At 41.3% G+C, this 15,518-nt stretch overlaps 1 protein-coding gene across 1 annotated transcript in view; it reads right to left on the bottom strand.

Moving 5' to 3' along the window:
- Nucleotides 1-1,031: 1,031 nt before the first annotated feature.
- Nucleotides 1,032-15,518, bottom strand: part of LOC141016246 (cGMP-inhibited 3',5'-cyclic phosphodiesterase 3A-like) — a 51,020-nt gene continuing 36,533 nt past the window's right edge. Inside the window, exons 3-15 of the mRNA XM_073490502.1 lie at nt 12,014-12,159; nt 11,822-11,928; nt 11,456-11,699; nt 11,124-11,200; nt 10,753-10,949; nt 10,389-10,526; nt 10,049-10,160; nt 8,468-8,575; nt 8,080-8,279; nt 7,112-7,315; nt 6,795-6,956; nt 2,945-3,212; nt 1,032-1,357 (exon numbers count right to left, since the gene is read on the bottom strand). Coding sequence (XP_073346603.1) covers nt 1,032-1,357; nt 2,945-3,212; nt 6,795-6,956; nt 7,112-7,315; nt 8,080-8,279; nt 8,468-8,575; nt 10,049-10,160; nt 10,389-10,526; nt 10,753-10,949; nt 11,124-11,200; nt 11,456-11,699; nt 11,822-11,928; nt 12,014-12,159 — 2,289 coding nt within the window. The remainder of the gene's footprint in view (nt 1,358-2,944; nt 3,213-6,794; nt 6,957-7,111; nt 7,316-8,079; nt 8,280-8,467; nt 8,576-10,048; nt 10,161-10,388; nt 10,527-10,752; nt 10,950-11,123; nt 11,201-11,455; nt 11,700-11,821; nt 11,929-12,013; nt 12,160-15,518) is intronic.

Below are 15,518 nucleotides of genomic sequence, written 5' to 3'. Positions count from 1 at the left end.
AAGGTGAAAGCTTGCTACTGTGTTATAGCAGGGATCAATCAGGAAGCTTAGAGTGCAGACGAAATGAAACAGAATTGTAATATACAGCATAATGTGATCAATAGTCTCTGTCGTGTAATTGAATCTCGAGCATCTCAAACAACACAGACAGAAAATATTAAACAAGTGGCAAGTTAAGTAGTCATTTCTTTTTTTTTTCTACGGGTTTTCTGCCTTCCTGAGTTGTGTGGCCTGGACACGTGTAGCTGTGCTGGACTGACTCTGAGTCACAAGAGACGGGGAGAAAACATGCGACTCAGGACAAACATTGTTTGACATGAACAAAACCTTGGTTTGTATGTTTTTCTTTGAGCGAGAATAAAGCTTTAACAGCAACAGGGTTCTTTGTTTGACTTCCTATCTGTTCTGTGTATGGAATGCATTTCTACTGTGTACTGTGTGTATGTCTGTATAAACAACATGCTACAACTGGCCCTTTCTTTTTTCCCCGTCTCCCTCTGAAATCCACTCGGCTGAGCCTCAGTGGACACAGCTTTTTCCCTGGCTTTCATCCCATTGTCTTCAAGGAGAAGGGGCTTGTTGCACATCCTCGACCAGCCGGGTGGCTCCACAGTGTGCTGAGAGCATGGGAGCAACAAGAAGGGTGGGGTCTTGACAGTGTGTTACTCATCGATGGAGTGAATGTGTGAATCGGCGTGGTTGGCCCATAGTGCAGGATGGGCGGCCCGGGTGGGGGCAGGGCACCAGATCCAGACTAAAACATACACAATGAAAACAAATTCAGTCCCAATCATTCTTTTTTTTCTTCTTCTTCCTCTCAGTCACTTCATCTTTTGCTCGTCAGATGAACTGGGCATGCGTCATCCCCCCTGTCCTCGAACCCAGTTTTTGTTAGGCACATATTACCCAAAACATCTTCTACAGTGTTGTGTCAAAGTGATGTGCTGGCTACCATATCAGTTAGGAAAGAAACAAACATTTTTAGACAACGTTCAGATTCCTGGTTTAAGAGGTGGTCAAAGTTCAGAATATCACTCTGGTTCCTCCTCTTTTTCCCCTGAAGTCTCTGACTGCGGAAGGATTTCCTCCTCCTCTAGAGCCGGCATCTCCTCCCTCTCTTCGAGGCCGTCGGTCGACTCCTCCTCCTCCTCCTCTTCTTTGCTTGCTTGCTCCTCCTCTTCCTCGTGAATGGCTGTGATTGGGTCGGTGGTGCTGATGCAGTTCGGCTCCTCTTTCTGGGCCTCCTCCTGGGTTTCTGCAGCGATGACTCTTTTCCACATTTCATGGTTTTCCAGAAGATGCTGCGTGATCTGGCAAAACACTTTCCTCCTGCTCACCTTTTTGGTTTCTTGCCGCTCTGTCGGACACAAAGGAAAAAGTCAGGCTCTTGAGAGGTGACGAGAGAATCGATACCACTAACATGTGTTTTCATTAAATATGGAGCTCGCCAGCAGACGGACAGGTTAGCTTGGTATTAGTTTAATAAATAGGAAAAACAAACCTATTTCTTCCCTGAACAGTAACATTTACAGATCATTTAATAAGATACATGAGATACATGTGAGCTTGCAGCCTGATTTATGGTAGAGCGCTCAACACTTTTGATTCGTGTCTCTTGCGTAACCGCTTCAAAATATGCTTCAGCAAAAGGATTCAGTCGTCTCATGGTAACCAGGAGCTATCCTCTATAGGATTTGTGGACGCGAGGGCTCGTGCCGCTTCCCAGCTTTGCAAGCTTGACCTACACAGGCTTCACCCTATGACAACCATGCTGGCTGCACCTGATTACAGTACGTAATGTCATCCCAAACGGTATTTGTATACTTCTGACTGCTCGCTTGTGATGGCGTCTTCAACACTTCAGAATTCTCCAGGTGTGCAACATGAACAGTAAGTGTTGAGTAACACTATTTTCCGTTGAAGATTCTCCGTTTTTTTGTCAAGCACCCTACCATGAATCAGGCTTAAGAGGTGCTAGTGTGCAGATTTTTCATGTCTTTTCTTTTTTTTTGTTACCTTAAACAGACGCAGACTAGCTGTTTCCCCTTATTTCCAGTCTTTATGCTAAGCTAAGCTAATTGACAGAAACACGATTGCTATCATTCTTTTAAAGTAACTCTAAGCAAATAAATGTATTTAGCAAAATCTCAAACTATTTATTTAAATTGGCCATTCAGTAAGTATGTTAGCTAACCAATGCTAGTTTCATATTCAAAATCTCTGATGGTATTCTTTTCAAGTGTATCACAGTTGTAGGAAGCAGTCGTACAAATGCCTTTCAATAAATGTAAATAAAACAATTCATTTAAAAAAAAATTATATAGATTAACATAGTATTTATACAGTAGAAATCCTGAAATCTACCCTCAGCTTTAAACTAATTTGAAAGTACCATAAGATGGCAACAGTCTGTTCACCCTGCTACCGTGTGGCAAAATATATAGAAGAATCCGCTGCCGTACCACCAGACTATGGAGTAACTTTTTTCCTCAGGCTATGAGACTTTTTCTTACAGAATGTAGCAAAAAGGGACTTTAACTCACATTTTATTCTACAACACTAGTGTTGTAAAATGACTATCAAACGAACCTATGAACCTTTAAACCATAAGATAAGAAAACTAGTTATAACTATACACAATTAACATTGGGTGACATGGGGAATATCGCAAGGGTTAAACAGTAAACACCACAGACTGAAATACTCCAAATCAACCAAGCTTCAAATCGACAATCAACACCCCTGAAACTCTCAGATTGATTTCTCTTTTGTGAATCTCAATCTACAAAACTTCACCATCAGCACTGATTTACAATCTTCACCCCAAGAAATAAGCAAAAAAGAAATCAGATAACTCTTCAAGTCCTGTCAAATCACTCTGGGTCTCACCAAGCAACAGGACATTATATTTTCTGCGACATTAATTATTAAGATGTTGACATACGGGAGTTGTCAGAATTTATTGATGCGTCCTCATCTGCCACATCCTCATCTTCCTCCTCTGTGTCTTGTCCTTCCTTCATCTCCTCTGGCTCCGTGTCTCCCTCAGGCGGGTCAACCCAGCGTCCCGGCATGAGAGCAGCGGAGTCATAGGACGAGCACAGAGGTCCCACTATGTGAGTGATGAAGGACTCCTGTAGTTTAGCGAGCTGCGGGGCGGACCGGTCCATGAACGGGCTGATGGGAAGGCCCAGGCTTGCTTCTTCGTCTCCCTAGAAGTGTGCGAACACGGCAAATATGTCAGAGGCACAGAAACAATAACATTTATGATGATTTATGATCAATGTCCTGGAAAATGGAACATTTACATTATGTGATAATGAGATTTCAAGAGTGACATTTTCCCCACTGACCCATTTTTAATTTTTTTAAAAAGTTTGCTGTCTTGAAATGAATCCAGCAGTCTCAGTCTCTTAAGCATCAGTTCTTAAGAATTCATGCAATATTTGAAGACACTCTTAAAATTATAATCTTTTATAAATCAAAGATGTTTTGGTTCACTATCAACAGCAAATATTTGGTTTGATCATACATGAATTCAAACATTTCTTTTTATTATTTTCTTTATATTTTTTTCTTCACTGATGTTAAAGGCTTCTCCCTCTATGAGCCCAAGAGTAGAACTGCAACTATTAGTCGATTAATCGATTAGTCGACCGGATGGAAATTAATCGCCAACTATTTTGATAATCGATTAATCCCTTTGGTCATTTTTCAAATAAAAATGTCAAACATTTGTGGGTTCCAGCTTCTTAAATGTCAAGATTTGCTGCCTTTCTTAGTCATTGATGATAGTGAATGAAGAGTCTTTGAATGATGAAACTTTGGGCTCGAGGAAACTGTGATGAGCACTTTTCACATTTTGTTTGGATATTCTATAGACTAAACAATTAGACAATTAATTGTAAAACTAATCTGCATGATAATCAACAATAATAATTATTATTGGTTGCAGCCATACCAGAGAGCAAATCATAGTACAAATAATGTTATGGGACAACATATTCAAAGTGGCATCTACAAATTGAAATATGGAATAACAACCAGTCAAAAGCATACAAAGATATTCCACTGAATTAATTAAAACATTACTGACTGTTTTCATTGTTAAAACTTGCAGACTTTACTACACTCTGCCCGTTGAGCTTGAGCACACAACATCGATATTTATTATATCTTATTTTATATGTAAGAAAACATTTTTTAAAAGAGAGGTTAGATTGTATAAACCCTGATATACATTTTCTCTGTACATCTTCACCGGGAAGCACACAAAGCCCCAGATACACTCCCCCTGGGTACAGTCTCCTGTAAGTAGGTCAAGAGGACTGCAAATACAAAAACATCAATTCAACTGTGGCTCATCTGTAGGCATCAATCAGATAAATGAGACTATGAACAGTCTCAGTAATGGTGACTATTATCTCTATATTTGCTACCCACAAGGTCACAGATAATAATAGTGACATAAATATTCTAATCATGTTTTTATAAACGGGGCACGACGACAAAGTCTGATGCAACAAAACAGATGTTTGAGATTTACTGAAGTAGAAAAATCATCTATTGTAAATAAAAGCCAAAGTGGAGCCACGGTGCTCTTTCCTTGTCCTCAGATAATTGCCATTCATGCATTTTCCGTCTTTCCATTTTGCGTCCACAAAGAGAGACCTATAATCAAACAAACCAACATAATTTTTGGATTTAATCTGCTGATTGGTCTCCTGGTGGCAGGATATACTCACACAAACTGAACCCATATCTACACTAACCTTCAAAATGCTACTGTTCACTTCCTGTTCCAGCACAATTTGTTGTTCCTGATCGATTTTCTCTACAGAATGTAAATAAACAAATCTCTAGAACTTGTCCCAGCAGGCTTGTCTCCATTTTTTTTTTGAAGGGGGGGATATTTACCATTATTTTTTGCCCTCTGTTGATGATAACGATGGCTGGATGGTGGAACACAAGCTACAAACCACAGCCACATGGGCTGTGGTTTTGTAGCTTGTGTTCCACTTTTATATATGGCAAATGACATTCATGTATTTTGCGTTTGTGTGATGCTTTCTGATGTCAGGGTGTTTAAAGCAATTCAGGAGGACAGAGGGGTTACCATTGCTATGGCAACCTGAAACCTAGATGGCGTGGTTCATGTGAGAGGTGTGTGCATATATGTATGTGTATTGTCAGAGCATGAGTAGGGGGAGAGGGGGATAATTGTTTATCATAAGCAGAAATTGCTAATGTTTTGAACATTTAAGTGGCGTTTTGCAGAGCATAATGTAAATGCGTGTGTGTGTGTGTGCACCATATAAACGTGTGTGCTGGCTCGATTGCCTCTGAGAGCCTCGGTTCCTTCCCTGTAATCTTCCTCTGTGTGGCTGTGAGTGAGCGCTGACAAAAGGACTCAAATGAAGCCCCTTGAGGCAAATGGTGATTTGTGATATTGGGCTATATAAATAAAATGGACTTGACTCATTCAGGTCATCCGTCTACTCTCTTGAGAGAAAACATAAGCACAACCTCTGTCTCTCACCCATCCTCTCCTGATGCTCCCACTCAAAGGACATACATAATTCTCAAAGCTGTTATGAGATTGAGATCAGAAGGTTTGAGAGGAATAGCCTGATGCTAAGCTTCAGGAGCAGATCAGAGTGAGGGCTTTTCCCTCAGTAATCAGCACAGAAATGTTCTCGCTGCTACACAGTGGTTTGATGTGGTTGGTGCACACAATCACCTCAAAAAAGACTAAATAACAAAATAAATGCTGATAGAGAGCTTGCTGATTGTGGAAGGAGCCTTGTGATAATAAACGTCTGTTACAGCCAACTCGTCTGATTTTTCCTTCAGAGAAGAATAAATGTCAAGGATACCACTGACTGTGAGGCATAGAATAGCTTCAATTATGCCTTAAGTAAAGTCTCAAATTAGTGCTTTTCAAATTACAACATGCCAATGCTAGGCAAGTGGTCATGTCTCACTGGCTAATCAGATTTGATCTTCATCCACCCACTCTGCACAAACTGAATGGACAAATGAGAGCCATCGTTAGTTAAGAACAGGATTTGTTGCCAGGCATACGTCTACAGAAGTCCTGAACATATTCATGAGCTAGTAGGTAAGTGTTTTGGCCTTTCAGTTTCTGTTCAGAAGATACATCCATTTTTACACACACGCAACCTTGCTGAAGGGTCCTTGAGTAAGAAATCAAATCCCTCTCATTTGCAGAGGCGCTGTTGTGCAGTTGACCTTGCAGTGGAGGAAGATGAGTGAAGAGAAAAAATGACTGATGACAGTTTGTTGGTTGTTTGTTCCTTGTCAATCAAATCTGATCAAACCACATCCACACAGTCCTGACTGTTGAATCTTTATAAACAACATCTAAAGATGTGTTATTTTTATTTTGAGTAAAGCTGCTGTAAATGAAATATTTGTATTAGAATAAGTATTAAACAGCTCTATATTCAAACAGTTATCACTGTGTTTGGTCAGTAACCCACGTCTCTCCTCCCGGAAAAAGAAATTGTCTGGTATCCCTCCAATCAGGACAAGGAACTCAAGTCCTGTCTGCTCATGAACATGCATTTTCAGAAGCTTTAGTTGTGTTCAGTTTTTTACACTTCTTTCACCCTTTTCCACGTCCGTTAGCAATAGTTTCTGCAAATGTTAATAATCAGCGGTTATTATTCAGTACTCAAAAACAATACACTCCCATCTATCTATGTGTGAGATGCTATCTATTCTCCACAGACCATCTGTCTGTCTCAGATTGCAGAGAATGATGAGCTTACTTGTTCGTAGAACTCGTTGACGATCCCCTCTGTCCACTGCAGGTGGAGCTCCTTGCACTTCAGCGGTCCATTGACATCAGCCAGCTTGATGCACATCTGGCACACCAGCAATCGGTCGTTTTCGTTGGTCCAATCAATCCCGGACACTCCTTCATCACCCACCTGGGGAGATGTGCACAGGCAGGTTTGTGTAAAGAGAAATCCAGTTATGGATTGAAAAGAATTCCCTACTGTTTGGTTGTCAACTTCAGTTTAGTTTCAATCTAAGAGAAAATAAACAAGAGCTGAGAAGAGATGATGTTGACTCGGATTGTTACCTTTGCATTAAACTCTGCCAAGAAGTCAAAGTGCTTTTTGAGGTCGGTGGCCAGGATGGCTTCAATGACAAGGAAGCGGAAGCGCTTGAACTCCACATGTTCAAGGTTAACCAGGAAGTTATACTCAGGTCGAGACATGAAGAGGTTCCACGCTGAAGCTGCATGATGATTTTCCAAGACTGAACGATCATTGTATAGAAGAGCCTGCAGCAGACGATGAAGAGGAGAGAGAAACATTCAATCTATTATCAAAATAGCTGGCGATAAATTTAAAAGTTGACAGCTACACTTCAAGCTCACATCAATGCACTAAAGGTGATCTGCTGACTATCAACATTTTATAAACTGAACGTGTCTACTTCAAGCCATGTTGTGAGCTTAATGTGCTACAGTAAGTTGATGAGGCTTGCTGTCTCAGTCTGTTAATGAATATTATGTAGATGTATGAGTTTAGATTGATCAATTATTCACAAGATGATTCATCCTCTGCAGTTCCCGGACGTGATTGGTTTGGAAATTTCCACACAGCAGCTGGTGCACAACAACACATGGCAGATTCAACATAATAGCCAGTGTTGGGCTCTGGATGCTGTTTTGGTGCACTGTATTCACATAAATACATAGATTTCTGATGAGTTGGCTGACTGAAAAAGCAGTAATAGGGTACTTCAAATTACTGATGAACTAAAATAAAGTCTTGGCAGGTGCAATGTTTTGTCAGGATATTTCTTTGTAAGAGGGTAAGTAAGTTTTACTATCCAGGCGAAACCTTTTTTCACCTGTTCTTAAGCCATGAACACAGGAGAAAAATATTTAGATCAGACTTAGAAAATGGATCACTAGAATTGTTTTCTTCTCCCATGCCTCTCAAGGCTTCCATAGAAACCTTTGTTTTTATAAAACCAACAGTGAATCACCTTCATTATTCATCAGTGGCACCTCTCTGAAGCACACCTACACTTATTTACCTGTGGTGCACTCGTAGCTACTAGAAAGGCGTTGGTTCTTCCGGGATGGTCATAGTCATGCATGGCAGCAGCTACATACAGGGCCATGAGCTCCAGGCCGGGGATGAGGCCAGCCAGGGAACAGTGGCCTTCCTCCTGCACAGAGTTCATCCTGGACATCAGGAAGCCTGTGGCACCGGGCGTAATGCCATTCTCTGAGTCTACGGGGGAAAGAAAAGAGAGCACAGCTCATGATCCATTCACTGATTTTTAGACAATGATGGAAAACAGCTGCTAGAGTCTCAGCCCGGAACCAAAAAAGAGACTTCAGCTTCACAGAACAAGTCTAAGAGGAGACGTTCTTGCTGGTTGTTCTTGAGGAACTAATGTGTATATTAAAAGTCCTCACCAGTGTGTATCCCATTCTCCGTCAGCAGGGTGGGCAGGCTGGGCACAGGCTGAGTGGTGAGGTACCACACAGCATGCAGCACATCAGTGGCATGGATCCGGTTGTGATCTGAGGAGAGGAAAATAAAATGCTCATTCACACCAGTGGAGGGCAGTAACGCCACTGTGAAAACAAGGGATCTGTAACAATGCTGGGGTAATGGTTTTCTGGCTCTTAAAAAAGGTCCAAGTTGTGGTAGAGCTCTATGGTGAGCCACGTTTAACTATGAGAGAGCACAACATGGACAGAGACAATGCTCCCATGTTATTGGGCATCGGTACTAAGTTACACTAGCTTTACAGGAAGACAGGCTGTTTACTGTTGTATCTGTCTGAGGATTAGTACTTAGATCTTGTACTTAAAGGTGCAAATCTCTTCTGAAATTTTGATCAGAAGAGAAACATCTTCATTGAAAGATTTTTTTGTTGTTGTTGTATGCCTATACAATCTAAATAAACAAACTGTCTTCCTGACTGAATAAAGTGAATAAACAAACTGACCATAAAAGGACAGCACCATTTCATACTGTTTTACTTTGTTTATATTTGGCGGACCCTGCCACCTTTCTAGCTTCAAACAGTGTTCTGAGGCCTTATTTTCTTCTGAGAACAGCTCATTTATTCAGATAGGGAAAAATAATATCCTAGTTTGAATTATTACCACATTCATATTGTTAATATTAAAATTTTGAGTTTGAATCTCGTACATAGTGCCCCTTTGAATAAGGATAGCAATACCACAATGTACAAATACTCTGTTACAAGTAGAAGTACAAAAGAATTTGAATAAATACTGTAATTATCAAAAAGTATAAGTGTTTATTACACATTATGGCCAATTTCAGAATAATTTTAATATACTATTTAAGACTGGGCTGATTCTAACTACTCCATACTTTATCTGCTTAGTAGCTTGTGAATTTCTGAGTATAAATAAAGTTTTTTAGCTATAATATTACATCATCATTTATTTGTTGATTATATTTTATATCATTAATCTAAATCTGCAAAGTAATTAGTGACCAAAGTTATAAAAAAAATACAATATTTACCACTGAAATGTAGTGAAATAGAAGCGTAAAATAGCAGAAATATAAATATTCAAGTAAAGTTCAAGTACCTCAAAACTTACATACAGTACTCGAGTAAGTGTACTTAGTTTCCAACACTTCATACACCTCAAACAAGTAACAGCAGCTACAGTATAGAAAATCCAATATTTAATTTAAAATATAGAGATCATGTAATCAAAACTATTCGGTCACATACTGTCATTGAAATTCATTTAATTAACACAAGAGCTCAATGCTGCCTGTGAGCTACATCTTCAGTCTCAGCATGAACCGACACAAACGCTGTTGTTCATCAGATGATTTAACCTTGATATCCCTGCTAACTGTGAGCAACGTTAGCACACCATAAACTACCTAGTAGGAGGTCAAAGGCCTGGTAGTGGGGCGGTTATTTCACTGACGTAGCGATGCCTCCACCTTGTGGCAGACAAAGGTAATGCTGAATATAAACATGGAGACCTTCTACTCACAAGGGATGACCCTGTATCCGTTCTCCAGAGCGTGGAAGTAGTTCATGAACTCTTGTATGGGGATTTTAAAGGTCTCAAATAGACCTGTGTCCTCAAAGAGCCGATAGGAAACCTGGGACAAAAAACATGAGGAAAACATGCTGTGAATCATATCTTACTTCTGGGTCTTTACTCACTGCCTGACTTAGCAGCTAATGTCACAACCAAACCGAGCTGCTAATTACATACATGTGAACATTTCCCATCAATATGAGATCCCTTTAATGAAATCAGTATTGATTTGTTGTCATTAGATAAATGTCATATGGGTTTCAACAGCTCATCAATAGTCAGTGCCTACCTGACTGAGGATGCAGCCCGTCTTGCCGTGCGTCTTCTCCACTAGACTGAAGATGGGGAAGTTCCAGTTGTTGAGTTGATTCATCAGAGGCTCCAGACCCTGCATCACGAGAGGATCCGGGGCCAGGATGGCCTTGTCCTGTGGGTACAGAGGTACAAACAAACTCCATCAGACTGAAACACTTGAAAGGCATTTTCAAAGATGTTCTGGTGTTTATTGAGCAGTTATTTAATGACACATAAAGGTCTTACTAAGAAAAATAATGACCCATCTTCTTTATTTCTTGTTGTTTTGAAAGAAAGCACATAAAGAAGCACATAACAAGTAACTGAGACTTTTTCTCATTGCCTGCCTGATTGCCCACCTCTGGTGATGGCAGGAGCGGGTGAAGAACGATGCCCTCCGCCAGATACTCCCTGCAACCTTCCCTGGCTTCAGGCGGCTTCTTGCCTCCCTCTCCCTCCTCATCATTCTGTGCAAAGTCGCTGCTGTCACTGTGGTTGGTCTCGTAGGTGCTGTCGTAGGTGCTGTCATAGTCTGAAGAAGCTACGACCCGCTCATCTGGGGAGACATTACACATGTTAGACACACAAAATTTGATGTAACTATGTTGGTGATTATCCAAAGTAACAATGAGGGCAGTTGTGGAGGAGAAGTTATAAGCCTAGGAAAGCAGATTTGACTTTTAGCATCTCACATTTAAATTTGATTCCATGAATGTATTTTTTTGTTTACCTGGATGTGGTATTCTGTCTCCTTTGTCGACAGTTTCTACCCCGTGGTTTAGTCGATTGTTGAATGGTCTGCCACAGCTGATAGAAGAGAGCAGAGAAACACAGACACATTCAGAGGAAACACACAAGTCCGTTCTGATTATCCCCTCTCATCTGATCACTGAAGTAGCTCCTGTCCTCACAGCACAGATTTAAGAAGAGACTCATTTACACACAATCAGACACAGATGCATTTGAAGCCCAATATTTGTGAATTTGAACCTCGAATTTTTAGAAATCTTTCATCAAAACATAACAGAAGAAGGAATCACAAGGAGTGTGAGATTCTGTTACCTGCCGCAGAGCGATGGAGGCCGCCAGTGAGGGGTAGTGGAGCTCGGGGCGCTCTGGCTGTGAGTTAAGGCTCTGTGGTGGCTCTTGGGGGCCACAGGGCCAGGGGTCCGCTCTGTCAGGGGCCCGGCCGGCTCAGGAAGCTGCACTGAACACGTCTTGGTGGTGGGGCTGGAGGCAGGAGTGCCCTGGATGGGAGGAGAGGGGCACGGAGAGCCCAGAGGTGACACGTTGGACGGGGGGAAACCTGAAAAAAGAGAGCAAGACTCTGCTAGTCAGTCTTTACACAATTTGCTCTAATTATTATCTTACTTATTTAAGTATTTATGTATCTTTTATGGAAGTCACCCAATTTTTTTTTTTCCACACCTAGTCTTCCCAGTGGTTTGCTGTAGAGGTGGTTGGAGGCAGCATAGGAGGCAGACATGGAGCGACTCTTTGAGATGGTCATCATCACCGAGCTGTTCCATGATTCACTGATATAATGCAAGAAAACCGTCAGATATATCAATTAAAAACAGTCTTCTTGATCTGCTACTGTTCAAAGTTGTTGAGGATTACCTGTCTGTGGTGTGTTTGATGCTGGCTGAGCGGTCTCGGCGTACAGGGCCAGGCTCGATGGTAGGCAGCCCTGTAGCTGAGGTGGTCGTGGTCCAAGTCGAAGAGATTCTCCTCAGCAATCCTGGGGGCAGACTCCGTCTTAGACGCTGTCATGCAGACAAACAAAGACGTGTTTAGAGAAGAGGTTTACAAACTGCTACTCCTCCTCTGAGACCACTGCAAGACAGCCTTCTTTTGACAGTACTTTTGTTGATTGGAGTCTCACCTTATTTATTTAGCAATTCTGTATCTGTGATGAACTTGCTTTTCTATTTGTCAGAGAACTGAAATCCTCTGATGGTGTGGTTACTTTGGGTCTGCGTGATCGTGCTTTGGATAAACCTGGTCCAGTTTCTGTGAAGTGATTTCGCGTTACATGCACTTCCCCCTTAGAAACCTTTAATCTAGCCTTGATTCGACACTGAGAAAGCCCCTCTTCTTGTAACTTTCGATGCATTCAATTCCTTTCTGAATCCTCAAACCTTCTGGGGTTTTTTTTCAGGTTTACTTGACAATACTAGATTTTCAGTGTGGTCTCAGACTTTTGGATCCAGCTGTATATTCAAATGACTCTCTGCTGCAATGGTTTAATTTCCCATCATTGTTCCCAAGATAATTCCATCTGGCACTAGACAAGTTGTGTGCTTCTAAGTATCATAATGAAGTAAATGTTGATTGCACAATGAGATATAGAATAATGAAACCATCTGTGATTGCATTTGTTTCCTGTAACGTTCACTTTCACGATACAATTCTGTCTTCCATCGGAAAAGGAGGGTAAACTGCTGACCCATTTCTATTATAGACTAAAGAATTGTATAAACTCATTTTTTGTCCTACGTCGTTGTTATTTGTGACTTTGAGGAAAATGGAAACGATCCAGCTGTCTTTACAACAGCGGTGCCAACAATAATACCACTTGGAAACGCTGGAGGGGAAGAGTTGTCTGTTGCCACTTTAAGAAGCAGTCTTTTCTCATCTTCTAGACATAGCTTGTCACAATAACTCTCACTCTGTTTGGACAATTATAATCCAGCATGAAAGTAAACGTTGACAGAGAGCTTGGGTCACAAAAGTCACACACAGTTAACACAACTAAAGACAGAAGTGCTGCCATCAAAATATAACATGAGGAAAACAAAGTCAGGCAGAGAAACGTTCTGGCTCTGTGGAGAAACACGGCTCTATTTAGTAGTTAAAACGATCCAGCCTCGGGCCACGTTTTAAAGGAGACATATTATGCCCATTTTCAGGTTCATAATTTTGTTTTGGTTTACTACTAGAATAGTTTTATATGCTTTAGTGCTCAGAAAACACATCAGTTTTCTCATACTGTCCAGTGCTGCAGCTCTGTATTCCCCCTCTGCTCTGTTTTAGCTCCTGTCTCTTTAAGGCCCCTCCGCCTGACTACCCAGTCTGCTCTGATTGGTCACTTCACACACGCCTGAGCCAGCACCGCTCACCAGGTCACCAGTTGGATCTGTCGTGTTTTCAGCTTCCAGTTAGTTTCACTTCTACTGTGAATATAGGCGTAAATTATGCATATGTGTGACATGGTGACATAGTATGATGTCACAAAGTCACGGAATTAAAGGCGGGACTACTGACGAGGTGTTTCAGAAGTAATGTTTTCTGTGGGAGGGAGGAGCTCCTGTTGGCGTGGACTTTTTAACTTTCAAGACCTTTTGCATGCACAAGAATCTATATAACACACTGAAGGAAAGGAAAAAACACAAAAAAGCATAATATGTCTCCTTTAAGTAATAAGGACAGCTACATTTTCCTACAGAGCAACAGTTGTTCCTCCAATCTAAAAAGTAAAGACATCCAACTAGACTGATGCCAAATTTGTTCCAGCTGTCTTCCAAGCATATGGAAGACAGAATGAAATGAAAGTAGAAGGGAGTCAAGCTTGTTACCCCCCGTGGTCTCAATCCATCCAGTGTTGCAAATTGTGTTTAAAGCCACGAGCAAAACTTTTGTCACTTTGTGTTTAATTCTTAATGGTTCTCTCTGTCTCTCCCACTCACCAGTGGAATATAGAGGGCAGCAGAGGACCGACTCTCACACAGAACTGAGCAAAATAAGTTTGTTGTTTACTTCTTAGGCAGATAACCACACACACAAACAGCAGTGTCATTGCCAACCAAACACACACACACACACACACACACACAGTGGTATCCTTCTCTCCTACAGTGAAGGAACACTAATCAGAGACATCTGAGGGAGGGAGAGAGGGAGGGTGACACAACAACACTTGGTGGTAATCAATTACCGTGAACATCATGGCTGGTGTCAGTTTTTATTATGTGGTGCTGTGTGCAATTTTTAATTTAGATCTGAAACATCTGCACTGCATTATTATGTAACTCCTATGTAGCTGACAATGATGCAAGCACATTAAGTTGGCTGTGATGGATTGCTGCATTTTATCTCATAAGTTTTAAGTCTCCGTTACTTTCTCTTAAATCTTAGAGCACTGTGGTGCGCTTTGGGAAATGTGCGGCCTGAATATGAAGTATTATGAAGACAAATCTGTGCAGCAGAAGTTGGTTCAATGTTTGGAGGCTGCTATAAACTCAACAAACTGTCTGAACTTGCTCAAATTGGCTGTCCCGTAATGAAAAACTCAAAACAAATGCACCTCAGCTCTCCAACACTTCTTATCACCTTTATGTAACCGCTATTTCTGTCCAACAACAGGGCTGCACAATCAAGTTGAATCACCACCTTTTAACCCCTTGCCACACACAGACTCACCAATCCCCAGTGAGTTAAAATGAGGCGGCATCTCATTGAGTTTCACTACATGGCTCAGACATTTGAGCGCACTCAGGCAGTGTTAAAGCTGCTTGTCACTTTCCTGGTAGGCTATCCTGCATTGCATCACACGCTTTATTTAGTTTCCTTGCCCCCTTAAGTGCCTGCATACATTTTGAAGCGCTGGCCTTGTAAAACATTAAAAAGCCCTCTGGAAGCCTGTGCGTCATTGTTACATTAGAGCCCCACGCTACAGCAGCAAGGAGGGAAGAGATGTGGGGTGATGTACCTGTATGAGAGGTACACCTGAGCATACGTGTGTGTGTGTGTGTGTGTGTGTGTGTGTGTGTGTGTGTGTGTGTGCGCGCGCGCGCGCGCAACCATAGAAAAAGATACTCATACTGATACTGATATATCAACAGTGGATTTTGTATTTCACAAGAAGGAAACAGCCAACCCAAATGCCAGAATAAATGTTGTCAATGTACATTTCTGCAAACTACAAATATGCTGAAATGTTTTTTTTTTAATCTTATTTGATCAATGTTGAAACACAGTCTTGAACTGCAGTCACTGGCTTGGCAGCATTCTTGCCTGTAACACCACCACCATCCCTGCCACCTCCCAATATAAAAGTCAGGTCATACATGTAATGTGGACTTCATATGACACGTTTTTGTCAAAATGTCAATGGTACGTACGG

The sequence above is a fragment of the Pagrus major genome, chromosome 2 (genome assembly GCF_040436345.1).
Source record: "Pagrus major chromosome 2, Pma_NU_1.0".
Classification (NCBI taxonomy): domain Eukaryota; kingdom Metazoa; phylum Chordata; class Actinopteri; order Spariformes; family Sparidae; genus Pagrus; species Pagrus major.
This window is presented reverse-complemented; position numbering and strand designations above follow the sequence as displayed.